The 27,191-nt window shown below is 37.5% G+C and overlaps 4 protein-coding genes and 1 long non-coding RNA gene across 8 annotated transcripts; 2 read left to right on the top strand and 3 right to left on the bottom strand.

Moving 5' to 3' along the window:
- Positions 1 to 939: 939 nt before the first annotated feature.
- Positions 940 to 11,146, bottom strand: LOC105285145. 4 transcript variants are annotated; one of them, XM_011349138.3, is made up of 10 exons: positions 11,047 to 11,146; positions 8,612 to 10,024; positions 8,080 to 8,276; positions 7,856 to 7,994; positions 7,351 to 7,572; positions 6,949 to 7,050; positions 2,512 to 4,375; positions 2,134 to 2,329; positions 1,790 to 1,964; positions 940 to 1,600 (listed from the first exon to the last, which is right to left on the bottom strand). In XM_011349138.3, the coding sequence occupies exons 2-10, from the start codon at positions 9,911 to 9,913 to the stop codon at positions 1,535 to 1,537; spliced, it is 4,263 nt and encodes a 1,420-aa protein (XP_011347440.1). In that variant the 5' UTR covers positions 9,914 to 10,024; positions 11,047 to 11,146; the 3' UTR covers positions 940 to 1,534. The 4 variants fall into 4 exon arrangements, with proteins under 4 accessions (XP_011347440.1, XP_011347442.1, XP_011347441.1 ...); XM_011349140.3 differs by having other exon boundaries at positions 11,064 to 11,142; XM_011349139.3 differs by lacking the exon at positions 11,047 to 11,146 and adding an exon at positions 10,759 to 11,017.
- A 3,557-nt stretch (positions 11,147 to 14,703) lies between these two features.
- Positions 14,704 to 21,548, top strand: LOC105285149 (1-acyl-sn-glycerol-3-phosphate acyltransferase alpha). The gene is made up of 4 exons (XM_011349146.3): positions 14,704 to 15,179; positions 17,166 to 17,481; positions 17,543 to 17,708; positions 18,081 to 21,548. The coding sequence occupies exons 1-4, from the start codon at positions 14,995 to 14,997 to the stop codon at positions 18,245 to 18,247; spliced, it is 834 nt and encodes a 277-aa protein (XP_011347448.1). The 5' UTR covers positions 14,704 to 14,994; the 3' UTR covers positions 18,248 to 21,548.
- LOC109611336 lies at positions 15,186 to 16,989 on the top strand. The gene is made up of 2 exons (XR_002193719.2): positions 15,186 to 15,925; positions 16,296 to 16,989. It is a non-coding gene; the product is annotated as an uncharacterized LOC109611336 (long non-coding RNA).
- A 171-nt stretch (positions 21,549 to 21,719) lies between the features above and the next one.
- LOC105285148 (calcyclin-binding protein) lies at positions 21,720 to 23,212 on the bottom strand. Its single transcript, XM_011349145.3, has 2 exons — positions 22,985 to 23,212; positions 21,720 to 22,702 (listed from the first exon to the last, which is right to left on the bottom strand). Exons 1-2 carry the CDS (start codon positions 23,000 to 23,002, stop codon positions 22,040 to 22,042), a joined length of 681 nt encoding a protein of 226 aa, XP_011347447.1. The 5' UTR covers positions 23,003 to 23,212; the 3' UTR covers positions 21,720 to 22,039.
- A 453-nt stretch (positions 23,213 to 23,665) lies between these two features.
- Positions 23,666 to 26,974, bottom strand: LOC105285147 (ATP-binding cassette sub-family F member 1). Its single transcript, XM_011349144.2, has 5 exons — positions 26,472 to 26,974; positions 25,959 to 26,184; positions 25,177 to 25,822; positions 24,895 to 25,073; positions 23,666 to 24,515 (listed from the first exon to the last, which is right to left on the bottom strand). Exons 1-5 carry the CDS (start codon positions 26,852 to 26,854, stop codon positions 24,021 to 24,023), a joined length of 1,929 nt encoding a protein of 642 aa, XP_011347446.1. The 5' UTR covers positions 26,855 to 26,974; the 3' UTR covers positions 23,666 to 24,020.
- Positions 26,975 to 27,191: the final 217 nt, after the last annotated feature.

Below are 27,191 nucleotides of genomic sequence, written 5' to 3'. Positions count from 1 at the left end.
GCCATTGTGCACAGACTAAGAACAAGAATAAAAATAAGAACGAGACCAGATAAAATAGATTTATAAAAGAATGATTGTTTGAATGAGCTATTTATTTCGAAGAATCAACATTATTTTACGATATAGGAGATATAATTTCTATCGTTATTACATAATTGTAACTTTGCCCAAGGACTACTGTTTTTTACTCTTCGATCTCATGACGAAGTACAAAGTGATCAGTCCTATGCCGACATACGTCGCCTTTGTCACCTGGAAAAATCATCAGACACTCAAAATTAATCCACTCAGAAATTAATAAACGGTTCAACGGGAGCCTCATCCTGCTGTTGCTCGTGCTGATTTGAGGTTAAGTTACTCACGTTCGCTCGGCCGTACGGGGTCTGACTGTTAAAGTGCTTCGCCAGACCTGTGAGCTTCTCCGCCTCGTCAACCATGATTTCTGATGGTGAAAGTTTCGCAAAACCCTTGCAGAAAAATTGTAAAACGTCGTCAACAGCAAACTCGATCTATCTCGTATCGACCACTATACGTATGTACGATTGCGTACAGTAGCGCAACTTTGAATTGGGTTGGCCAAAATGGAGGGCGCATTGGCGCGCATATGTAAAATAAGAAACTCGCCTCCCCTCAGGAACTCTGTTTCTCATGCCTGAGATTTCCAAAACCACGTGTCGCCATAACTTCTGTTTTGCCATCTCCCCTTATTCTATCATCTCTAAGATTTTATACTTTCCCTTTTCTTACGCTACTATAATATATCAATCTCCCTGCTTTTCTCGCATACCTCATCATTTTTACCCTTATACTCTAATTATCGTTCTTAATTTGCACTTTTTTACTCATTGACACGTATTCATCCATGCCATCCAAGTCTCAATAGACAAATATATAAATATATATTATAATATCCGTTTTTCAATTAACAAGGCATATTCATAATTGTGTAATCAAATTTTATATTTGACTCTTGACAAAGAAAAATGGATACACGTTAGTGAGGATTTCTGGTATTGTTTAAATGCTTAATGACGCAAATGAGTAAAATAAGATGAAAAGATAAAAATGAATAAAATAATTGTCAGGTCTTCTTTTTCTATATCTTATAAATTCTCAATAGTCTTTCTTATACAGTACTATATGTCCTATCATTTGGTAAAATTTGGTATGAAAATAATTTTTACCCTGTATTTTTGTACGCAGAAATTGCTGTATCACAATTGTATCATATAATAACTACTTTTATGCGCTAATTGAAGGATTATATATTATGCCGTACCCGAGTTATAACTAAATTATAATATATGTATATACTGTTATTGTACTGTTCGTTTTGTTATTTATAATTAAGTCAACGGCACAAGTAAATATAATATAACTTAACATATCATCTGTTTCTCGCTACATCAAAAATAAAATTAACATTAAAGCTTATGCATAATTTATACAAAGAAAAATTCTGAGTCGTTATGTATTAATTAGGCATTATGATTTGGTAAAATTATACGAAGTTGTACCATGAACGCATTTTAACTTATACTCTACTATTTATGTATTCTTCAATGCGTTGTCTTAACTGCCGGTACGAGAGGATCAATGACTGAAAACAAATAAAAGCATCAAGTTACACACGTACAATTCTGTTATTATACACAAAATCCTGTAAGATCAATATCAATTCATTCAGATCAAAAGAAATACACTATCCCCAGATTATACATTATGATGTGTCGAATATGTGCTTTGGCTTCAACTTTAATAGTAGGAGAGTATTGTAAAGAATACTCACCCACATGTTAGGTAATATAGAACCATCCAGAAATTCGGTTTTCTTGAAAGCATTATCCATTTCTTCGCGCGATACTATCTTCAGCTTGTGCAATAATAACAACGCAGTTTGCAAGGAAATCAAATTAATATCAGTAATGCGCCCCTCTTCATCTCTCGGAACATCTAAAGAATATCTAAAATAACAGAAACGTACATATTATAAGAATTTTTTTCAAGAGTATTTTAAAGCATAAAATTATAATGCATTACGATAATGTCAACCAGTTTCTTCGTTAATCAATGTAAAACTTGTATAAGAAATATCCGTTAAAGCTGCGCTAATAGATAATAATGCAAATTTACTTGTCTAATTGTAGAAATTCTGCTGGATACTCAGCTCTGTTAATTTCTCTGAACAAAGCTGTTATATTGATTGCGCTTATTGCAGCCATTAAAGAGGAACAAAATTTGTAATTCGTAAATGTCGTCACGAATTCGTGCGTCAATATCCAGCCTTGCTCCTCGATGTGAAATATAAATGTCACGTTTTCAACTGTATCTGAAGAGATAGAAATAAAAAAAGTTATCAATAATCGATTTTTTAATACAGTATCTTCCTTTTTTCTCGCTTCCAGTTTCTCTTTCTCAAGGTTAAATCAATTATACTCGATTGATTCGGCTGAACTTATAAAAGTCATATTCAATTGCTGTCAAGTCATATTCAATTGCTGTCACACATACCAATTTTTTGAAATACAAAACAATTTTTGAAGAAAAAATCAGAGGCTGTGGTTTTAGATAGATTTTCCTGTGTGCATACGTCGCTGCCGTCATAACTTGTTCTCTCCATATACCTGTATTTATCCATCAATTTCTCGTCGTCGTTATCTTGACAAGATTCATTTATGTTATCCAAATGCTCGCGCGGTGTAGGTTCTTTCTTATTATCATAGGTTTGATGAGATGATACGTCAACCAATGTGCTAACTTTTATCGCGTTATTGTTGTAAGTAGGTGTAAAAGCGTTATTCTCGAACTGTGAGTTGACCCAACGTTCCGGAATCTCGACCTTTTTCCAGGGTTGAGCTAAGACACTTGGCGAATTAACGTCTGTTTGATAATACTTTGGCTCGTCATTTATCATCGATGGCGAATCTTGTGGATTGTGAGTCGTCGAGGGCCGAGTGACGTAGCCCTCATCGAGGTGTGCGCTATTTAAAGACAAAGCAGCCATGTTGGTCACAAGTTGTGAAGGGAACTCCTCATTGCATTGTTTCAACAGAAAAGATGACACTTGAGAGTTGTCAAAATTGTTACAGTAAGCACTTTGCGTCATGTTGGCATTGGCTTCCTTCTTCTGTACGTTGTACATGACCGGGCCAGCCTCGTAAACAATTCTCGGCGTATAGTTGCCATTCTTAACGTCGCATGCGTACAGAAAAGCATCAGTCTTCGGATAAACATTTGCAGGCTCCACGTTCGTAGTGTAATTTTGCAAATTAATTGTGGAGAGATACGCCGTGTTTGGATTGTAATTATTATTTACTCTCTGTTCACTCGGCGTGTCCGGTATCTGAATTTCCCCGATCATGGAAAGCCTGAAGGGATTCGTCTCTTTAGGAACGTCGTTATATACATCACTCTTGGTGCTGAAGAAACCCGAGGAACTACTACTACTAACGGTATTAGTTCGCCTCGGTTTCATAGAAGGCACGTGTTTGTTCTCGTGATCAGTCTTCTGGAAAGTAGAGCCAGTCGCAGCCCCGTAATTACTAGGTATCGCAGGCATGGGATTTACAGCTGCTTGAGAAGGCACTTGAACACGCGGATTGAACTCGTCGACAGGCTGCCTCCAATTTTTGAACGCGAAATTGTTCACGTCATAATGGGCTGTATTAAAAAGTGCGGCCTGACTCGTCGAGCTGTTGCCACTGAACAAATTCGGTAGACTCGAGGGAGCAGCCGCGGCGAACTCGTCGTTTGGATGGAATGACGTCTTCGATATCGGACGCGGTGTCATCTCGTTCACGAGATTGGATGTCGGTGCCATTGGACGTGGACTAACGAATCCATCGTCAGCTGCCAATATGAATTCCTTCTCCATGTTTTTCAGGATACTGTTTACTTGACGTTGCTGCTTTATGTAACTGTCGAACGTGTCCCTTTTGATCGACAAGCATTCCAACAGATTGTAAAAAAACCTGGAGAGCTTGACCTGTAACTGCGTGTTCTCTTTCCAGGTCTGCGCGAATATCTGCTTTACACCATCGGTGGGAATAGTGTCAGGCAACGGATCGTCAAGAAACGGGTTCGTCGTTGTTTCCGCTTTGCCAAAGGACGATGTATTTCCCAGGGAATAAATGTTGGGCAAGTCGAGTGGCAGGAAACCTGGCGGTGGTTTCACTGTTGGCTGCTGCTCCGGATTGCAACATTGCAAAAGGGTCTGTCCTGGCGAAACCAAAGGTACCTCGTGCATTTGTTTAGTGGACGTTGTCTTGGAGCAGTAGTCGGCGACTAGATTCTCCTCCGCATAGCAATACAATGGTAGTTGACCCGTAAAATTTAGCACATACTTCATTAAGTTCGTCATGTCGACGGCGTTGCCCTATATAGCCAAAAAAAAGGGAAAGATCAGATAAAGTGATATATTTTGTACCATCGTGATAAACCGATTCGGCTTAAAACTTAACGTTTCCTCACACCAATAACATTTTAAGGAAGCTAGCAATGCGTGAATTTTGGGAAAAATTATCACTTTATGAGATCCCAATTTTGCAGTTGATTGGTATAATAATAACTTTACACAACTCGTGCTAAATTCTAATTTCTTTATTATATATAGTATTATATACGTACTATACATAATTAAAATTGTTGTCAAAAAACGAGTTATACTTTATCTTATATTTTAACATAAACCGGTTGAGTGATCAAACTAAGTTTTATCTGCAAGAGCAACACTTTTAATAATTATTATTCAATAAGTAATCTAATATCGTTAAATCTAGTGTCTCTAGTTACATACCATCTGATTAATCATCTGATTAATCTCTCATCTGTATCATTAAAAAATTATGATGAATTATCGTACATATATATATTTATCCTTCTACATACAAAGAAAAGACTTATATGAAAAAATTTTCTCCCAAACTACCTTTAAATCTCAATCTATTCTATATCTGAGATTTCGATATTACGTATAGATTTAGGCAAATGCTCGAGGAAAGGAAGAAAAGACATTTCGTTCGCATCCCACGTGCTATCGGTTTCTACATCGTGGTCATCAAAAACTGGTGGAGTAACTATTTCGTCGGACACGTTCATGGATTCGCATGTTCGATCTTCATCAATTGGTTTATCATCTTTCTTGTCACTGCTTTCATCATTTTTATTACTTCTGCCATTTTCCTGATTACTCAAATCATCAGAATCTAATTCGCTTGATGAGTTCCGCATTTTTAATAGGTGTTGCAATATTTTCTCTTTTAAGGATGACGTGGCTGTGGCATTTAACTGATACTGTTTCGAATCGTCAACGCGGCAAGAGACACTGGAACCGTTTTCCAGTGAGGACTGACAGTTCGATACGTGTCGTTTCGATTCTTTAACGTCGTTGGAATCTGTAAAGCTATTATCCGAGAGAGAGACTTTCGTTTTAGAATCGTTATCGGGTTTCGAGTAATCCGAGCCTGGCGGGGCACATTTTAGAAAACTGCACAGCTTATCAAAGCGCGTATTCTTTTCGCATGCTTTAGGCTGCTTTTCGTCTGACGACGTTAACGCATCCGACGACACTAACGCATCAGTATAACTGTGATTAGTAGATGACTGGATTTGCTCACTACTGCTGCTTGACGATCCGCTCATACAACTTGAATCACTCATTGTGTTGCGCTTCATCTGTTCCAGTAGCTTCCTGTGTCTAGTATTTAACATTGTACTTGTATTCAATTCAAAGGAATCCGAACTGTCCTTGTATGTTTCCTGCCTCTTTCTCTTACTATTATTTATATTAGGGAACAATTTCTGATCTACAAAAGAATTTTTGCTCTCTACCTTTTGATCGAGTCTTGCTTCGCCTACTTCTTTACCGATGTCTTTTTCATTCTTTCTATTTTCATCTCCCATATCCCCCATATCCCTTGAAAAATTCGTGTTATTAATCATAGCAATGTTTGCCTCAGGACTTGGTGGATCTCGAGAGTGAACGTCACCGCGTAAGGTCTCTAGCACTTTTTTCGTTACCGCCATTGTCATATATTTATCATTACACATTTCCATTCTGTTCCTTGTATTTATTACGGTTTGAGGTACGCTTCTAACATCGTAATTAATATTGCCGTCGGCTAAAAAATATTCCTCTTCTTTACGGGTCATGTTCAGGAAGTACGATTTCGCGAGTAACTCGTCCTTCTTTCGATCCTGCAATTCTACTTTATCTTTTGCGACATCGCTCGTGCGTTCCTTAATTAAAATGTCCATATTATTGGCCGATGTGGGAGCCACCTTACGAGAAGGGACTCTGGCTCCCTTTATCATTGACCAATCGATAGGCTGCATAGTATCATGACCACCGTACATGCTCCTAAATCGAAAATCCGTATCGCCGTCGGAATTTCGCTCGTCGGAATCCCTCACGGTGAAGCACACGTTCAACGAGTCTTTAAAGTTCTTATTACTGTCCAATATCCCTACGTCTATCTTCACGTTTGAATCGAGCTGCCGCGTGTTGTCTTGGAAAGCATGATTTACCTCATGCGTGGAGAGGTCCGAATTCGACTCAGGGGAGGAAATATTTAACGTTTTCAATTTCTCAAGCAGCGTGAGCAGTCCCTTAGGTCCTCTCGGTTTTTCCGTCTTCGTACAATTATTCCGTTCCACTTTCGTGTCCGACGACTTAGTCTCCAACGAATTCATACCTCGCAATATCTGCACGATAGCCTGCCTGCTGAGCGAAATCTCGACATTCTCCTTCACATCGATCTCTCGGTTTCTCGGATAATCATTGGACAAGCTATGTACTTCCTCATCGCGTGATACCGATTGATCTGTTTCGGAGTCTCGCGTTTCTATACCAATCTTGTTCCGCGTATCGGGTATCTCTTCGGCGGATTGTATCGCAATATTATCGTGTCCTACGTAATCGGAATACGGAAAGTTATCACGTATACGCACCAGTTTGCCTTGTCGCGCTAGATTCTGATTGACTAACCAATCGTTTATGTTCACGTGTTCTTCTTCGCTTGTGTCAGTCAGAATGACCATCATAGAATTGTGCTGTCAAGATAAAGGAAAGATGAGTTAGGTAAACAATTTAGCAATAAAATTGCAAATGCTATCATTAAGTTGAAACTTTAACGAATTTAAAAAAATTTAATAACACCTTCCAAAAATATGTAAATGTAATAAATCGAAATATATAAAGACGTACAGACAACAAATTTGTAAATATTAGTATTTCTCAGAAAGTTGAAAAAGATGCGCAAAGAGCGTTTAACAATGCCAGTGTTCAAGAAGACTCATAATTTAACTCGCAATTTTGCAACTTTGAATTTTACAAACAGAAAGCAATCTTACCATAGGATCAATCGACATTACGGTCGCGTCCAAAAGATAATCCGAGACTTTATCCATGAATTGCTCAGTCACGCTCTTTTTCCAGCGATCGCCAACGCACGGTTTAACGTTATACAAACCGCAAGGTATAGCTTGCGCGGGTAAATGAGAGAATTGTTTATGTAAATAATATACTTCCTCGGATTGATACGTCTTCAGGGTGCCGTAATCGTAAAACATTACCTGTTGAAATTATTAATTCCAATTAATATTTAATTATTATATGCCGTAATAAAATTAAATCATATATTGGGTCGTAACAAAAGTCCGTAGCGTTAATTTTTTGTTTAATAAAAAAAAAGATGAGTTTTGGAATCATGAAGCTACTGCAAAGATTTCACTAAATTAACGCTACGAGCTTTTATATTTTGTTTTATTATAATTCAATACTGTAACATATGACTAACGAAAGTCAGAAACTTGTTGCCTGTTATTCCGTTATGTCGCATTATGTGTTTTGACTCACCGTCACTCTGAAATCTGGCTTTACGCTCTTAATAACGGCTCTATGCCATCTACGTGCAAATATACATGCACAATTCAGACCCTTGCTTAACGCAACCTTTGGAATGGCATACGCTTCGCTGTTGCTTTCATAAAAAAGTCTGAAAACAAAATAATGTAAAATCTTGATATAGATTTTGTTAGTAATATTATCGAACATACGATATGAATAAATCTTTCGCTTACTGCAGATTGTCCATAATTAAACGCAGAGGCTTATTGCTTTCCCGGAGGTGTATCCAGAAGAAAGAAGGGGTAAATACTTCTGCGATGTATACTTCGAGATGCTCGTTGCATTGTAAATCAGTTACCGATATGAAATCTATTCTATCATTGTGGTTCATCACATCATCGGGCGCGAATTTACTGGTTATGCTAGGAGACTGCAAAATTACGTAAAGTTTAAATTAATAATATGAATATTTACTGGATTTTTTAGATTTTACCGTCGTCTAAAAAAATAAAGAAAAAGTATTTGCAAGTACATCATACATAATTAAAAAGGAGTAATTAAATTATTGCATAAAGTTGTATTAATTTTAAATTTATATTTTCAGAAAATCATGTGCAGTGGGAAGGAAAAGGATAATCGTCAGAAATATATAACACGCATGATAAACGGACATTGGAACATATCTTCGCGTGGAATTCTAACGATTCTAAATTTTAAAGGTCGTTCGCGTAAACATACATGTGTACCAAAAAACTCGTGACTTACTACGTCCGTTGGTATGGCCTCGTCGCTACATTTTATTCGCACCTGTTCTTCATACCGTTTAGCGAAATTCGTTCTCGTTCCGACGGACTCTGCTGTCTGGCTTCCAGTCTGTTGATCAGGAATTGTCGGCTTCTTGTTCGCGCTGTACAGTACGAAATCGTCGGTTGCATTTACGCGCGTCATATAAAAAATGTTCGGCAAGTAAGACACGTATTCGCGCACGCTGCTGAAGCCCAGCTCGGTGTAATTCAGGCGCACCTTGTACTCGCTGAGGTACATGTCGGGTAATTTCGCGCACGGAATACCCTCTGGATGCTTCGCTATCAATTGCTCCAGTCGTGATTTCGCGCGATCACTTATTAGCGTCGAGATATCGCTATACCTGTCGCTAGGCGCTTCGTCCTTGGGCAGGACGACGTTACTATGTTTTATATTAGCGGTAAAGTAGTCGTCAGCATTTCTATTATTGTCGTAATCGTTCTGCTGCTCGCACATTTGTTTGTGACTCATGTTCTGCATGAAGTTCGCAGCGAGTCTCTCGCTCGTCATTTGAAGTTGAGCGGCATGATTGCTGCTCTCGTAACCGGCCAGTAAATAGACATCGCTGTTGTACTCTTCCACCCAGTCCTCGTCGCCGGCAACACATATGGCTCCTGCTTGGTAGTCTTGATACTCTGGTCGCGTTTGCGGCGCTGGCATGGGAGGCTTCTTTGCTTCTTGAGGGACGTTGTTCGGTAGCACGGGATAGACCATCTCACCGTCCATGGTCAACTGATGCGACAGCTCGCGTAGCTGTTGGCGCACGTCGTGCACGGACAGGACGACTTGTGGCTGCTGCTGCTGCAACACCATCATGATAGTCTGCATACTCACTCCATCCGGATAGTTTCTGATGTACTGCACGAGGAGATGTAGCTGCTCCACTGGGAGCATGATCCGTTGACGCTGCATGTGCGGCACGTAGCGGCTCACTGGTCGATATAGCCGAGAGCGGAAATTTCTCGTCTTCAAGTCGGACTTCTGCCGTGCCACGAGCGAGCTCACGTGCTTGCTCTTCTCGGACGCGATTCCGCGCACGTAATGGCAGCCGTTGTGCCACTCGACTTCGAAGTGTTCTGGCATGCTCCTCAAAAACGCTGCCAGATCGTTGTAGCCAAACTTGCGCCACGGTATACGTTTACGTTCCATATCATAATAGTCGCGATCGAGAATGGCAAGTGGCGTGAGGCCCTTTCGAGAGAGCAACAGCGACAAGATGATCTTGCGAATCTCATCAGTCTTTGAGTTCTCCGATGACATCATTGTAGGCGCTTTTATCACAGGTAATTTAATATTTAAAGCGGTCTTGAAATTTTACTACAACTGATATGGCTGATACGAATATATCGATATCTCTTGTCACCATTTAAATACCTGCAGAAAGAGAAATTTCATATTCTGTAAAACATTGGAAATTTGCAAAATATATTTCATATTAGTGTATAATATAACATGCATTATCAGGAATGTTTATGCGAGCAATCTAAAATGATAAGTAATTCAATAATGTACTTAACATGTTAAATAAAGATTAACAGAATTCCATATTCAATAACAAAGAATAAATAACTTGCATAATAATACAAAGCATTTCATATGAAGATTATATTAATGTATGTACAAAAGATTAGACATAGAGTAAACATAATTTTTTTATAAAATTTACAAAATTGATGTTCGATAGAGATACATCATTTCAAATAATTTATAATATATAATAATATAATTTATATTAATTAAGTTTAAGGATTTCCTTCAGAATGTCATATATCAAAAAACATACTAAAAGCTATCATGACAATTACACATTACAAGTTACAGCAGGAGAAAGGATACACTCAAATAACTATAGCAAAAAATGTAAGAAAGATGTTAATCCGAATAATAAAATACTCTGAATATATATCACAAATTATCAAACGTTAGAATCTATTACTTGTAATAATAAAGCAAATAATAAAGCAAGCAGGAATAACAAAGGAAACGGAATAATGCTTTATCCAAAACCCCATCTAACCTCTCTGGACTCCCTTGCAAGGAAGAAAAGACATGCAAAATAGGATTGCCATAAATTTGCAAATTACATAAAAGAAGCGGTTATACAGTACCATATACTATAGATTATGTATACTGGATACGTAATATAGAAACTATTTCAGTTTACGTTGTATAAAGCATACAAGTTCAGATTATCTATACGACACGAGTTTATAAGAACCGGTTTAAACAAAGGTTGAGTGGAATCAATAACGCAAAATTAAATTAAAACCATTACACCGCGCATTTGTGGGAATATCTTTATAGCGAAAAGAAGACGTGGTGCTTAGCAAGAACTTATACTGTAGACAGTGCCTTATCATACGTATATGCTAAATTTCGTTCATTTTTTACTCTACCTCCGTTATTGCCTCACCTCCGTGAGAATTTAGCGCGGAGACTTTCATTTGATTTTCATCCTAACCTCGCAGGCCCACGTGACGGCACGAATGTGGCGCCTGATCTAACATATTGAAGCATAGATGTGTACATATATAGATCAGGAACCTCGTATAGCCTGAATACGCAGCGCGGTTAATGCGATATTTGAAGATTGCACAAACAAGAGGGAAAAGATAGTGGCTGTCTTTTTTTCTTTGTAGCAAACGAAAATGAAGAAACGCGTTGAATAAAATTATTAAAATTGCATATGATAATATTTAACGCCTATTGCGGATTGTCCACGAAGAACGTCTTTACGCAAGCATGAATAAAGGAAAAGTGCGTGCGTTCACAGTGTTTGAGCGGCGTACAAATTTGTATCTTGAAAAATGCGCATTTAGTTACATTGAAGAATAAAAAGAATAACGATTTAATGATTATTTAATGATTGTTTTGTGCATGTGTTTTAACATTTGTGAATATGTTTCTCAATAGCAATGCTCAAAATATTTCTTCCAAATGAACATTTAATTGTAATTTATCGTGATAAATTATTAAGCGAAAAGCATTAGAACAAGAAATTGTAAACTGTATAATTGAACTGATTTAGAAGATTATAAACAAATGATAATAATCAATACTCATCAATTTTGAGTCTTTCAGAACTTTTTAATCAAAATTAACACATTTTCTCGGATTTACTCGGAAGCGATCATCTTTAACAAAATCTTTAATAATTCTAAAACAACGAACAATATTCTAATAATTATAAGTTCTAAAACATTGCGTGGTTTCATTCATAAAATATAACTCTTAGATATTTTTGTTCATATATCTGTTTAGTCTTGTAAGAACAAAAATTACAATTTTTTATTTTAGTTCTAATTTTATTTAAGTTCTAATTAACTCGTTAATTAAATTCTAGCACATTCTTGATAACGATATCTCAAATACGAGACTTTATTATTTGAATCAGTTGAATTGCATTCAAGAAGCATAATCTTCGACAGATTTTCACTTTAAATTAAAATTTATATTCTGTCATAGTTAAAAGAATGTAATATTCGATGTAAAATAGTAATCCAAAAAAACTATCTGATCTATTTTATGCATAATAATCATTAAACGTTTGTTTCACATTAAATTGCTCGTCGCATTGCGACATTGCATACTTATAAAGCAGACTGTACGCAGTGACGAAAATCAAGATTGACGTTGATTCCGTTACGGAATGCGTAATAGTGAGGGTTCACGATGTCCTCGTCGACGTTTCTCAATGATTAATCGGAAGAAGCGGAAACCTTTTTGCAAGATATAAATCTATTTCACCCACCACTTGGTGTCATCACTAGATTGCCGTAATCGTTGTCGCGTTCTTCCAACTCAGAATTCTAATTAAAGCGTTCCGCCCAAATATTTCTTGTAAAATTGTTATATTCTTATAATAATTTCTTTACAAGTTATGGTAATTAAAGATGATAGAAATAATAATAATAATAATCGCCACTTATGGAAATCATGTATACAATTCCTCTAACAATGCACACGTATTGTTTTCGTTTATATTTGTGTAATCTATAATTATAATTATTTTACATATTTTCTTACACTTTATATATATATATATATATATATATATATATATCTATAAGTATAAATTATATATGCTGTTATTAGCTTTAAATTTTCGATAAGCTGATCTGTGATTAGCTAAACTAACATATAATATTATAAGCATTTTTAATTGCAAATACGAGTAACACTCAATAATAATACAACATGAAATATTAATTAATTATCAATATAATACAATACTCAGTGATAACGCAACATCAAAAAACGAACGAAGAATGTAAAAACCATTGAACTAAATTGTTTCAAATTTTCTTTTCGATCGGCGCATCGCATTTATAATTATGATGTAAACTGTAATCTATTCTTACTGTAACTTGCTTTTTTCACGCAATATATATCTCGTGTTATCATATATGGATTACGTAGCTTTGAATTATCTCATCGATCTTGTCATTTCATGACGAGATAACGATTGCACGAAAAACTTTGTATAGAACCTTAATTTTTTTAAAAATAATTAAAACATAAAATATCTACTTCATTACAGATATACGTGCAATTCTATTGACTGGGTTGATCGAAAAATCCGTGAAGATTTTTTTAGCAAAATCCAAACGCAAAATTTTCTATTAAGTTTTAATTACTAAGAATTATTATACAAGAATTATTACACAATACGTATGGTAGAAGATGCGAGTCATTCATTGCTGCATAATTTATAAATTAGAGGACAAAATAAAAAAAAGATCGGAGAGATAATCATTTTTAAATTATGATTCTTTGATATATGTATGTACAACCTGTTGCATTTATTTATTAAGCATATTTTTCAAATGCTGGAAAAAAAGGCGACTCATGTTGCAAATATGATTTTATAGACAATAGATCACCGTTCAGCAAGAAATCTTACACAGTTGCAAAGTTGTTTAGTCTGTTGAATAGCTCTTTTGCAGATGTTCCAAACATCGTACAAGCAAATAGGTTATCATTGCGTGTATTTTTATCGCAATCAGTCTCTGGTAATCATCTAATACTACACTAGTACTAAAATATTTGTATAGTGTTCTATCAATATTTTTTATATAACAATTATCAGATATGTTAGATAATATATCAGATTTAAGCGCATTCGTGACTAAATGCAAAAGTTTTATCTATATTTTCACGTGTACGGCAATTAACATATATTAATTTATATCAAGTATATAAATTAGATAAAATAAATTAAATTGATATATTAATTTTGCATGAGAAAAAAAGAATGCATAAAGTAGACATGAAGTGCAGTAAAAGATGCGAGTCATGCAAACGCAATATTCTCGTCTATAAAGTGCGAAGAGAAAATGGACTTGGAACGAGATAACAGCTCGTGTAATAATCAATATTGATAAATAATTGAGAGAATAATGTCTTTAAAAATATATAATTATACAGAAATACATTTTAAAAAAAGCTGAAGGAAAACTCCGAGCGGAGTTTTTTAGCAAAATTAAACGCGAAACTTTCTATTAATTCTTAATTACTATAAGAATTATTATAACACAATACGTATGAAGATGTGGGTCATTTATTGCTGCATAATTTATATATTGATCGTAGAGAGGAAAAGGAAAATTAATCTACAGATCCACAGATCGATTTTTTCGTAAACACGAACAATTTCATATCCTCCCCTGGCAAATATTTAAATAAAACACGCAAAAATCGTATTTCATTTCAACCGCTTTAGAAAACGGACTTGTTCCATGACACACGCGCGCAAGGACTCAAAGCTGCGCCTTTCATGTGTGCACCCGGCACTTTTCCTTTTTCTCCAATGCCAAACGCCGAAGTTCGAGGCACGCAACGTCCCGTTTCGCGTGCGGAAAGTGCGACAATGCACTTTCCAGTGCACGAACTCGCGTGTACGTACGTGCACGCATGGCTGCACGCGGTTGGGGACGCGCTCGCAGTACAGTAACGGTAACAGGGGTGGAAACACCGTGGGACGGGGCCTTTATCTCTCCATCCGCGCGCGGTGGTGGCAGTGCGTGCGCTCCAAGGTGCCCCGCCGTGTTAAATCGCCCCGTCGCCGTCGCCGGACGGCAGTGTCCGCCTGTGCGTCACGGTGGGTGGACGGAGCGTCGTTGGTCCGTGCTGGAGCCGTGCCGGCGGCGACGCGTCAGCCGAGAGCGCGCAAAGTCGGCCGAGGGAGCGCCTGTCCCGACGAGAGCGAGAATAACTCGAGGGAATTGTTCTCCCCGAGCGAGAAAGAGAGGGATAAGTGCGTGAGAGAAGCGGAGTGCGCGAAAGTGCGCGGTGTCAATTGTCAACGCTCGTTCGTCGTTCGTAACGACGTTCTCCCGGGGAAGATGGCCCCGTCGTACATCGAGGTGGTCCTCGTCGGCTTCATCCTCGTGCTGCCGTTCCTCTACGAGACCAGCCGCACGTTCCGCTACTACTTCAAGTTCTTCATTTACTACGGCGGCGTGATGATGAACGCGGTGCTGCTCATACCCGTCTTCGCGCTGCGGCCCGGCAACGTCAAGAATTTCCTGTCAGTACCCTTAATCGATCGATATTATTACGAGGCGCGCTAGCTCGCTCGCTCACTCTGCGCCCCGCGCGTTGTTCTTCCGTTCTCTTCTTTCCCTATTGTCTTCCCGATGCCAGTCTGTCAGGCATCAGACGCGCGCGAGATCACCGTAACGGCCACGGGAATTATTGACCGGCAGCAGAGTGGGTGGCGATGGTGGTGGTATTGTTTGTGGTGGTTGTTGCGAGCGTGTCACGTGACACCTCATATTGGTCGTATATTGGTATGCTGGAGCGGAGGCGGGCAGAGCTCGGTCTTGTTACACCGTTGAGCTAATACACGAGAGAATGATGAGTCGCTTCGCATAATTGATAATGTCTCTGTTGAGCAGAATGAATATCGAACGTGCGTTTTGCACGCCACGCTGGCTGCCATCGCGAGCGAGTCGCGCCGCAACAAAAAAGTCTCCAAAGCGCACACGCGTGGGAATAATTATACGTGGGAGTAATTATAGGGCAACTTTGTTAGCTGCGTATATCTCTGCGATATTCCGCGTGCTTTGCCGCTACGTTTTGCCATATTGATTGACCCTTGTTTGCCGTTGTTAATACTCGGGAAAAGCCTCGAGGCACACCCGAATATTTGCTAAATCGCACAATGGCAGATTAACTGGGTTTTATTAATAACTGACCTTTACTCGATCGATCTGCGGTAATTGAATCTCTCAAAAATAAAAAAGTTCAAGAGCGTTATAAAGTATGTATAAGGTACAAGATGTGAAATATTCTGTAATACTGTATACTGTAATCATTTTAACGTCCCCTGCCAAGCGTTTTTGAGTAGTTGTCACTTTCAGGCCACGTGTACCAAAAAACGGTGCACGTTATAGTTTGATAAATATGGAAAGATTATTTATTTTTTCGCTTTTTGTGAGCTAGATTTACTTAGTAAATAGTAAAACTAACGAACGTCATCATAGATGTAATAGTGATATCAATTATTTTCTTGCACTTTATCTGTGAATGATAAAAATATTATTTGGTCTGAAAATGCCTTTCACTGTCTATCGAAAACACACGGTAGAGAACATGTTAACGGAATTAATGAAATATTTAGCTGTCTTTTTTATATTAATAGATAATCTCTTGTGGCATGAAAAAGATAAATAAACAAGAAATATGCAATACAAAGTTCTCACGTTGAGTGTTAGTTACTTCGTAAGTATTAGTGTTCATAGTTCAAAAAGGACATTCTGAGATGTTGTACAGAGATCTTCTTTCTAAGCAAATTTATAATTATTAAAAGAGGAAGTTAATGCTACTGTAATCTCTCTTGTGAATATGCATTTACAATAAATATAATATTACTGAGAAATAATTCTACAAAAATCGGGAAACAAAGAAAATGTTACTAATTTATATTATCATCATAATTTGCATTAACAAATATTAATCCACTAATTAATATTTTTTATAAATTATAAATACAAATTAGTTTGACTACGCTGCATTTTGTACGCGTTTTTCGATCAGCAAGCCACGAAGATTTCCGATAAAATAATACAGAACATTATCAATTACAAATCCAGTGTCAGCATCAAAAAATTATTTACGAGAGACAAGGAGAGTTTTTATTTAGATAATTTATATCAAGGTTTCCTACTTGACCTTTAATATTATATAAATATATATATATCTTATCTTTTTATGATAATCTATGCATGTTCAAAATTCAAGGTGCATAGGTTTTACACATATCTACAATCATGTCTTGAAAGTTCGCTCAAAACTAGTTCGCCGATTATAATTAATAATATTCAAAATAAAAATATTCAAATAAAACGTCTATAAATATATTCAAGTCCACAAATAATTCAATATTACGTAAGTAAAAAGGGCGCTCTCGTTTAGATTCTTATTGCCTGCACGTAAAATAATCCAAGATAGTTATTCGATTCTTCCTTTAATTTATCAGCCTTGTTACATAAACAATATACTGCCTTTGCAGGCTGGCATCGTCACTCTGCCATCACATCAGTACTTTGCTAGGGCTACGTTGGGAGCTACGGGGTAGAGAGCACCTAGAGAAGGACAGGGCTTGCGTGATCGTAGCGAATCACCAGAGTTCGATGGATGTATTGGGGATGTTTGAGCTGTGGCCGGTGATGGACAAGTGCACCGTGATCGCCAAAAAAGAGATCTTTTATGCGTGGCCGATGGGTCTCGCTGCCTGGCTGTGTGGCCTGATCTTCATCGATAGGATGAATTCTGGGAAAGCGCGATCCGTAATGAACACCGCTACGGAGGAGATAAAAGACAAGAAGGTACGGTTTCGGATATGAATTCAAATCATGTTTAAATTATTCTAATGGCGATATTTCGCAGATTAAGCTGTGGATATTCCCCGAGGGCACCAGGCACAATACCGGTGAGATACATCCGTTCAAGAAGGGTGCCTTCCATGTCGCTATCACGTCACAATTACCTATACTACCGGTCGTGTTTTCTTCCTATTATTTCCTGTCCGCAGAAGAGAAGAGGTTTGATACCGGTAAGTAGTTAAGAAATTAATTATGAGTAAGAAAGTCGGAGAATTCATTTTAACAAACTTTCTTTGAAGATTATGAGAGAGAGAGAGAGAGAGAGAGAGAGAGAATATTTTAATAATATAATTTATAACAACAAAACTTGCCTGAACTAATTTTACGTGGAGTTTTGGTAAAAATTTTGTCTCTCAACAAAACGAAATACAAAAATATAGACATATTCTATATTAAAAATTAAAAAATTGCAATGTAATTTCTCAGTAAGTTTCTGATAGAAGAACATCGGTGTTCGAATAATAACATGTCAAGACAATAATTTGTATAAATCACAAATCTAGTAATTCCCTTTTGGAATTTAATCCTTGGTTCGATTAAAGGACGCGTTCTTGTGACAACGTTACCGCCAATTTCTACCGAGGGACTCAGCACGAACGACGTGGAGACGCTGATGGAGAAGACGCGGACGGCGATGAGCGAGGTATTTCACGCGACGTCTCGCGAGATTCAGTTGTCCCTCAACGGCAGTAAGCCGTACGCCGAATGATCGCTGTATGATAAAGTACGTAGCGAGCGACCTCGTCTTTCATAAGACATGCGAATAAGTTAATGCTCTCTTGGTATTATGTAAGAGTATTAACGAATCGAAGCCTCCGCGCGGGAACCAAAGACTAAGCGTCCGTTTAATATTCTCTTATACTATGACTATTACCTTCATTTGTATTTTAACATCTCTCCATCCTCAATTAGAGATGAATAGCAATTTTTGTTGTACGGCGCGCGTTCTCTCTCTTGTTTCCTTTCTTATTCCTTAGCCTTATTAATTTATTTTTCGCCGTTGTGTAGAATGCGCGAGGCGATTTGAGACTATTCTTTCGCTCGTGATTCGTAGACGGATAATCTTTATTGCGAATACACGTACACGTCATTCCCGATGATATGAATTTTATGAATTTGATTAGAGTAAGCAGGAAATCACCTTACACTGATATGGATGAAGTGCGTTTTAAAACTAAAAACAAATATACATATATATATATATGGTAAAAATATCAGACGAAAAGCCTGTCTGACGCGTTACTGAAGAAATATAAACATCGCTTTTAATTAATTAGGTGTCGTATAGTTTAAGAAACTGCATATTGTATAAAATATACAGCATTTTACCATAGATGTGAGAGAAAAAGGATAATCTTCGACATGTACATTATGTGGTTTTTTCGCAACGTTACATATTGTACATACGATTCGTTAGAATGCATTTTATATATATTGTGGGAACATATTGTTAGTGTTTATATACTTAACGGGTTGTACTAAATTATGTTAGACATATTTTGCTAAATGTAAGGTACGCTTGTACATTCCCACCCGTCTGTTTTATGCTTCCACTTATTTCCACTCGTTCATACGGTTTTATCCGTATAGACTAAGATGTGTATAATTGTAACTTGGGGAATTACGGAAGTGCACCTTAATTTGAGCTATCTGGAAAGGAGTGAACGTAAGTTAGAGTGTCTCGTGTTTCAATATTATGCGATTCTCTAAGTATATGTTTCCATGTATAAAATGTAATTCGGGCCCCCCCCCCTCGCCTTGATTGAATGTATCATATTGTTTTTAAATTATGCTCGACTAAATTGTAATTAATTACTTTCCTGTTATAACTATATAACAGGACAATGATGCGTCTTGATGCATTATAAATATACCTGAGGATAATGTATCGAGTCTGACACACGTTACAGTCACATTGTGCTGCAGTGTATATACATATATATTATACATTCCTATTTAATTCGAGGAATATTGTCAAAGAAAGAACGATATCGCGCGAATGGCGATATCACGCGTGACGGCGCGAATGGAGTTTCTCTGGATAGAAAAATTTAATTCCTACTACGATTGTTTATACATGATTGGCACGATGTGCGACGACACCCTATGTAAAGTCAATGTTACGTTATTCTGCAAACAATAACTGTGTTCAGTTTAGCGTAATTTACACGATGCTTTTTTCACGCCAGCGGCTCTATCGCGAACTTGAGATATTTTAATTTAGCTAATGCGTCGTCAGCTGGATGGAAAAGATAGCAGCGTCAGAGTTGCCAGTAAGAAAGTATTGTGCAAAGTATGCTTTTACTTTTCTTCCGAAGTTATTGTTAAGATTCGTAAGATGTACGTTTGCTGGTTTAGTCTCCGATATATTGTGTACAAAAAGTGGAGGAGCGGGTTCGACGCGGAGTTTTAAGTGTTTTACTCGCAACCGTCTAAAAGTCTAATCTAACATGAGTACATCGCGGATGGAAGCGTTTAACGTGATCACTATGTTATCGCCGTGACGTTTCTGTATAGAGTGTCAATTTTCTCATGTGCTGTAACAATCGCACGATACAGCCGTAACGCAATCCGAAAATGTTGAACAGTATATCACACGGTAAAATCATGTTCGTTTAGTCGGTGAGATAGAAGTAAGTAGCTCATTGCATTGTCGTTTGAGATAACTTCCTTTGTCGAAATCGAACCGTTCGGATAGAAATACTCTGCGCAAATGTATTATACGAATACTTCGAGATGTATCCGTTACATGCGATCGGTCCAATGTTGTACGACACTATTAATTTAAGTACCTAAGCTACGTGACTTCGAGACATTGCTCGCACGAGCGGTTTATTCGAAAAAAATTGACATGAAAATAGACAAGAGTGAACCGTTCACCCACCTATATAATAAAATATGCGTAGTTTTTAAGTGCCATTTTTTTAATTCCGTAAGATACACTTCTTTCGTTGCGGCTGCTATATATATGACGTTATTATGTTATTGTATTATTAATATGCGACATGCTTTACCGTGATGATTGTGCAGAATCGTGTGAATATTTTGTATCATGACCAAAGATCGGCTTTGACACACATAGCCATAACGAGACACCTAATCTTGTTTATACATTATATATATTTCTTAATCGAAAAAATTTGATAATGAATTTCGATAATAATGTATACGCGAAATTTAGAGAAACGGTTATTTATTGAGAGTTAATAAGTTATTTGAGTATTATTTGAAACTTGTAAAACTCGTGTCTCTGTCACATTGTCGTGCAGTCATGGAACTCTTTTGAATGAACCTATCGCATTAATATTATCTTCCTGATCAATGAGAAACGCACAATTTTCAATCGGATCCATTTACGCGTCGATGCTGCTCGATGCTCGATCGTTTAACATAGGATTCCTAGCGTAATGGAATATTTCGTGCGTGAATAAATGGAAATTTAGAATAAAGTTTTGCTGCTCGAAAATCTAAAAAAAACTTGTTTTCCTGAATTTACAAACGTTATCTATGTCTAGCCTTCTGGAGAGTAGATAAGTTTCATTATCGATTTATCAGCATAATATAATAATTGCTTAATTAAGCAAACGATCGGTGGTTACGCATGTATTACGCAAAATGTATACGTAATTTATATCAAACATCACAGAAAGGTATCTTTAAACGATATTTCTTTTAATGAGGATGTCGTTCACCCACAGATTTATCATCTCAGTGCCAAATACAAAAAAAAAGCTGTCACGCAATAGTTTGTAGTAAGCGCATCATTCTATTCTTATTTCACGAGAAATAAAATTGTAAATTCGAATCTTGTGTGCGAACGCAAGTGTATTAACTGTATCGATTGATCAGTTTTTGGGAAAAAGTTATGTATTAAATCGAAGCGTAATTTATTTAAAAGATTTTTATATTTTAGCGCGATATAATTAACCATCCCATATCCGATCTAAAATGACCAGCGAATGTTAAATCGAAATTATAAATAATCGAAAATATATATATATATAATTCTATAACGAATTGTTATATTTATGTCATGAAAATTCTTTATTTATCTGCGAAACAAGATTCGACAATCGATCGAGTTTACCGAGAACGCTTTGCACAGCATATCGATTATCGCAATATAAATTAAAAATTAATTTGCAAAGTGCAGGAACGGATAATAAAGGTATTCGATTTCAGTTAAGTCTGGCACATTTTATTGATCTCATTAATAACAAATAAACAGAAAACTGTTTGAAAGTGAGAATCTTGGCAATATACACATTAAAAATCTGATTTAATAATCCTTCATCACGTCACTACTATTACGATTAAAAATTTGTAGTCATGCCAATACCGCCTGTTTAGGCGTTTTAAAGTAAACTGTAAAATAAATATACATAACCCATGTATGTACTTCTACAACTCTTATTCTTAAAATTTACATTACACTTGATGTTTCAAATAAAAAACAAAGTTCAAAAGACGCATGTTTCTATCTAGATGACTGACTCTGAAATTACAAGTCTACTACGTTGCTCCTCTGCTTCTCTTGACTTTCCGTCCACGCCTTGGCTATTGTTTTCTTCATGTCGTCATCGCCATCTTGATACATTTTTTTCATAAGATTCATCAGGCTGGCACCGGGATCACTGTCCTCGCCCATTTCTGGCATTGATGGCACCTTGGCCTCCTTGATTCTCTTCTCCACCAACGTGACGTGCGACCACTCTTTAGCAACTTTCTTTACTAACGACACAACGATCATGTCGGTTTTCACATTGAAGCAGCTCTTCTCGGTGTCAATCTCCGCGCATAGATTATTGATCGGCAAGTGATAGTTCTTGTTGTCCAATCCAAGCACTCGCAGATCTAAACTCTTTTCCGTGAAATTGCAGGCGATAGCTTCATTGGGCAGCTGATGAACGTTCTCTAACGGTATGTAGATCTTGACCTTTGCCTTGCTCTGGTCCCATCCATAATTGTGCAATTTAACCTCGTAGCACTTCTGAGGGACATTTGATGGTGGGTTCGAAGGTTTCACAGACGCGTTTCTCTCCTCTTCCGTTAATTTCACCAATTCTGTTTGTAGCCTCCTGATCTCAAGCGTTATTACATCTTTGGTACGTTGTCTGCGAGCTTGCTTCAGCAAGCCATCAAGTTCCTCGATGTCAAGTTTTATCTGTGAGAAAAAATTAAAAATCACTTAAATTAAGAATCACTTGATAATGATGCTAATTTTACAGCTAATAAGCGTTATTAAATAACTAAATCCATTTGTACAAAATTTCGTGAATAAACCGTATTACCTATTCACCATAAAATATAGGAAAATGGTCTTTTATTTTAATTGTATTATTTGCTCTTGGTTTCCCGTCCTCCTTTTTTTCCCTCCAAAATATAACCATGCGACTACGATCGTTTACATCATTTACATGCAGAAAAGCATGCAGTTTAAACTCACTTCGTCGCTCCTCGACATCGTTGATTTTGTGTGATCGACGATCTCGTAGGTTTTACAACGGTGTCTCAAGTTTTACACGATACCGAGGTGCAGAGGATGCTCTCTAACTGGTCTCTAGAGATCAATGGAGATCAATTGACACTGGAATGCACGAGCCACGCCACGAGGTTCGTAAAACATCGGTATCACGAATCTTCCAGAATCTTCAATATTGACATAAGTGTAATTAGTACTTCAGTTACGTCCACTTAGCGCTACAAATGCTTCAAACACTTTCAAAGCATTTGTAGTATTAAATGGATCACACCTTTAGCTCGTGGCATTTGTTAAGGCGGCAATTTCAACAATTAGATCGATTCTATTTTATTTTTTCATTCTATTTTCTTTTTATTTGTCTCTTAAATTTCTTTTTCTCATCAATCTCCCGTTACGTGTACATGTATTTATTTTAAACAAATAAAATATAATACTAGTATAAAGAATAGGCAACGAGAAGAACAAAGATGCAGAAACAGTGTCAATGTTAATAAGAATATTCCGAGTGCGATGTGTGCACAGAAATAAATATTTTAAAGGAAATAACAGTGAATATATGTATAAAAGAATTTATTAGCGTTTTAAATATCATATTTCTCTCTTTCTCTCTCTCTCTCCAGCGCACTAATAAAATAACATACTTTATTCCTTTAAATTTATTTACTTTATTTAAGTCGATTTATTAGTTCCAAATTTGTTTAAGAATAATCTTTTTACTATTAGCTTCAATGTAGAACTTTGTTATACATATTTATAAATGAAATAAGAATTGATGCAACGTCAACATTTGTCAATTGTGATCAAAATAAAGCATCATCATCCCTTCCATTTTATTCTTAGCAATATTTGTTTTTACAGCCGATCACAATCGGTATATTTATAATACAAAATTCGACTCTGACAGTTGTAGGACACCCAGGTGTCCCTCCGAAGGCTTCAATCTGGCAATTATTTTTACGTCACAGGCTACTAAAAGATGGTGATGCTAATCGGTCGATGATTATTGTAGAACGGCAGCATTTGCAGCTATGCTCGGGTTGTTGATGACCTCGCCCAGGCTCTCGAGCAGTTCCTTTCTGTAGTCGTCAAAGTCGCCATCGATCGCGTTGATCTGCTGATTCTCAATCACGTAGAGGCAGCACTCCGTGTCTCGGATCAATCGTTCGTCGTGCGAGACAATGATGACGCCACCCTTGTAGTTGTTGATGGCGTCAGCCAGCGCGTCAATGGACTCGATGTCGAGGTTGTTGGTCGGTTCATCCAGGATTACCACATCCGGCGCGTTTAAACAGAGCTCGGCGAGAGCTACGCGCGCTTTTTGCCCACCTGACAAGTCTTTCATCTTGATGGTATGCGCGTGAGAACTGAGGCCGAACGTGCCCAGCTGTTTGCGCGCTTTCTCGTATGGCAGATCGAACAGGCGCATCAGGTACTCTGCTGGAGTTTCCTCGGCCGTCAAATGTTCACCAGAATGCTGATCGAATCTGCCTATCCTCTGCGAGATGATGATCAAGTTGCAATATTGTACAATGCGATAAGGATATTAACACAGTGGTCAGCGTCATTTTTTTGCGTCAAATATTTTTAAATTAGTTCGTTAATAGTAAAAAAAATCATTGTCATATTAAATATTTATTTTCAATGAATATTTTAAAATTATATGTGCATTTTTAAGATATATATTAATTATAATTTTTAACTACTGAACTCTTCAAAGTATGATACTTAGCAAAAGATCCAAGTGAAATGAAATAAGTGAAAGTTTGCAAAGAAAATGCGAGATATCCGCCCGCAATGTGTCAAGAAAAACGATGAGAGGATATATGAGTATTATATATAAAAGTATTATTTATTACAAAAATTCTTCTACGTACCAGTCGATGGTTCTTCGAAAGTTCACCCTTCTGAGATGTCAGATCGCCCATCAGTAATTTTAAGAACGTGGATTTGCCGACCCCATTGGGTCCTACTATCGCTATTCGAGAATTCAGATCTATTCCAAAATCTGCATCGATAAATAGTGGTTTTTGTCCTGCGTACGCGAAGCTTACATCTGAAAGAAATTAATATTTGATTAAAATGAATGTGTTTGTGTCATGCTTTTAAGTCTTTTATGTTACAGTTGAACGAGTAAGGATAAAGGACTTGTTGCTTACTTTGAAGACCGAGGATTGGAGGCTGAAGTGGCGGCGGATCTGGAAAGCTGAACTTCACTATATATTCTCTTGGTCTCTGCAACAATTCCGTAGGCCCGGTATCCTCCTCCAGCTTCTGCATCTTCGTTCGGTTCTTCTCTTGCTTCCTAGTGAGCGCCTCCTTTTGCTTTTTCTCAGCCTGCTTTTTGCTCTGCCCGCTCGCCTTCAGATCTTTCAGTCGCTTCTCCTGCTTCTCGTACGCCTTTATCATCTCCTTCCTCTTCTGCTCGTACATTTTTTTGAACATGCTATAGTTTCCCTTATAATAGAAAAGTTTTTGCTGATCTAAATGTATCACGTCCGTGCACACGTTATCCAGGAAGCTTTGGTCGTGCGACACGATCAGCAGAGTCTTCTTCCAGCCCTGCAGATAGTTATCCAGCCAGATCACCGCGTTCAAGTCCAAGTGATTCGTGGGTTCGTCCAGCAACAACAACGTCGGCTCCAAGAAGAGAGCCCTTGCGAGTGACACGCGCATTCGCCAGCCACCGGAGAAGTTCTTCGTCGCACGGTTTTGCATCGAACGACTAAATCCTAAACCGGCGAGAATTCTTCTAGCCCGTGGCTCTGCCGAATCTGCTCCAATGGCCTTCAGCTCTTCATAAACCTGAATACATAACAAAATCGTATGTTATCTATAATGTTATAGTACAGAACTTATTATAAGAGGAGAGAGAGTTTTAAATAAATTATTCTTTCAAGAATCAGTTGAATAATTGCGACGCTAAAAAACGGGTTGTTACCTCTTGTAATCTACTTTGCACAGTAGAATCACCCTGTTCCGACAATTCTTCTAACTTTTTACATTCAGCCTGGAGTTCCTTACACTTTACATCAGCATTGAGCACAACGTCTACAGCTGGAGTATCGTCTGCTATAACTTCTTGTTCGCAATATAGAACATCTATAGTGGATGGAATATTGAAGGCTCGTTTAGCTATATGGCGAAGTAAAGTAGTTTTGCCATGACTGTAATTAAACATTAAGGGTATTATTAATCTCACAAGGGAATGGGTATTGTTTATAAAAGTGTCTATATTTTATTAAATATATTTATACCTATAGCATAATACGAAAATAGTTAATGTAATAATCTATTTAAAAAAAAACCTAAAAGTGGATATATTGCTGTATGAATCTTTCAACAATGAATAAACAATTATATATAATACATAAATCTTGTAGCAATAATTTAGGTTCCTTATGCACGTGCTCGTTACACGAGTTCTACATATATGAAAGTGTCGAGAACGTACCCATTGGGTCCAACCAAACCATAACGTCTGCCTTGTGCTATGAGCAGACTGGCATTGGTGAAGAGTTCCTTGCCTTTAGCTGCTATGCTGAAATTCTCAACCTTGATGTCCACCGCATTGTCCAGCTGCTGAGTGCCGCGCTGCTGCGTCTGGCTCTGCGAGACCGTGAAGTTAGACTCCAATTCGCTGTGACCTTGGCCACCAGTCTTCGTTAGCATCTCTATTGTCCTCTCATACTCCTGCTGCTTCTTCAGCTTCTTCTTCTCCTTGTGCGTGAGCTTCTTGACTGATGGCTCTTCGTTAATTTCCATATCCGCGATCTCTGCGATATCGTCGGCCGCCCCATTTTCTTCCTCTTTTTTATTCTTTGTCTTGGCCGACATCGTTTGCCGTCTGTCCCTGCAGCTATCTTCCCCAGCTGGTCACGCGTTCACTCTAACCTTTTACACTCTTTCCACATGCACTTCGATGGCTAGCTACAGCTCGCCACGTGACGTCATATAATTGTATTTAGGTTGGTACTCGTCAATGCCGTCATTTGGTACCACCAGAGAAAAAATATTCAATATGTATCATATTACAGCCTGACTTTTCGATCGAAGATAGTAGAGGCTCGTAGCGGAGCTTTTACAAACTATGAGAATATCTAAATTTTAGATTCTAAAAGATTGCGAAGATACAAAGCCATTCCATTTTAAAGCTAGTATTCATAATCCGCTC

The sequence above is a fragment of the Ooceraea biroi genome, chromosome 6 (genome assembly GCF_003672135.1).
Source record: "Ooceraea biroi isolate clonal line C1 chromosome 6, Obir_v5.4, whole genome shotgun sequence".
NCBI classification, from domain to species: domain Eukaryota; kingdom Metazoa; phylum Arthropoda; class Insecta; order Hymenoptera; family Formicidae; genus Ooceraea; species Ooceraea biroi.
Note: the sequence above shows the minus strand (reverse complement) of the source record. Positions and strands in the feature narration are given on the sequence as shown.